This window comes from Trichechus manatus, unplaced genomic scaffold (assembly GCF_000243295.1).
Source record: "Trichechus manatus latirostris isolate Lorelei unplaced genomic scaffold, TriManLat1.0 scaffold00188, whole genome shotgun sequence".
Classification (NCBI taxonomy): domain Eukaryota; kingdom Metazoa; phylum Chordata; class Mammalia; order Sirenia; family Trichechidae; genus Trichechus; species Trichechus manatus.
The window spans coordinates 4,488,579-4,489,131 of NW_004444124.1; the positions used below are offsets into that span (position 1 = coordinate 4,488,579).

Genomic DNA, 553 nt, shown 5'->3' on the forward strand with positions numbered 1-553 from the left:
AGAGGTTTGTCTAGAACTAGGCGTGTGCAGATATGTGCGCCTGTGCATTCGGCGTTTGAAACGTGAATTCAAGATCGAGGAGAGGGTGGGGAGTGCCATAACCACTCATGTTTACAAGGTATATGTCACCTGTGCCTCATGTATGTCCTCCTCACATTGCTCTCAGGGAGCATTCATTTTGGAGTGGGGAAAGAAACGGCGATTTGGGAGTGGATGCTGCGGACGGTGGCAGGTGACCGGACACTGCGGCTGACCGGCGACCTGAAATTGGCAGCTGCTCCTCCTTGACCTGCTCGAATTCAGCTGGGCCCTGGCTGATGCAAAATAAACCTTCTCCGCGCCTCAAAGAAGCGCGAGCGGGTGGCCCGGGAGAAAGTGGGGGGTGCGGCAGCTTGGGTCGTGGGCCCCTCTGGAGCGAGCAGAGGTCACAGAAACAAGGCACACGCGAGGGAGGGGTGGGGGCCGGGGGAGCGCTGCTGCAGGAGCCACGACACTGAGACAAACCTATCGGCGCGCTCCCCGCGCCCTCCGACTTTGTCGGGATCCCGCGTCC

At 59.7% G+C, this 553-nt stretch overlaps 1 protein-coding gene across 1 annotated transcript in view; it reads left to right on the plus strand.

The window, feature by feature from the left end:
- Positions 1–213: 213 nt before the first annotated feature.
- SLC22A23 (solute carrier family 22 member 23) overlaps positions 214–553 on the plus strand; it is a 226,341-nt gene continuing 226,001 nt past the window's right edge. The window contains exon 1 of the mRNA XM_012558815.1: positions 214–232. Coding sequence (XP_012414269.1) covers positions 214–232 — 19 coding nt within the window. The remainder of the gene's footprint in view (positions 233–553) is intronic.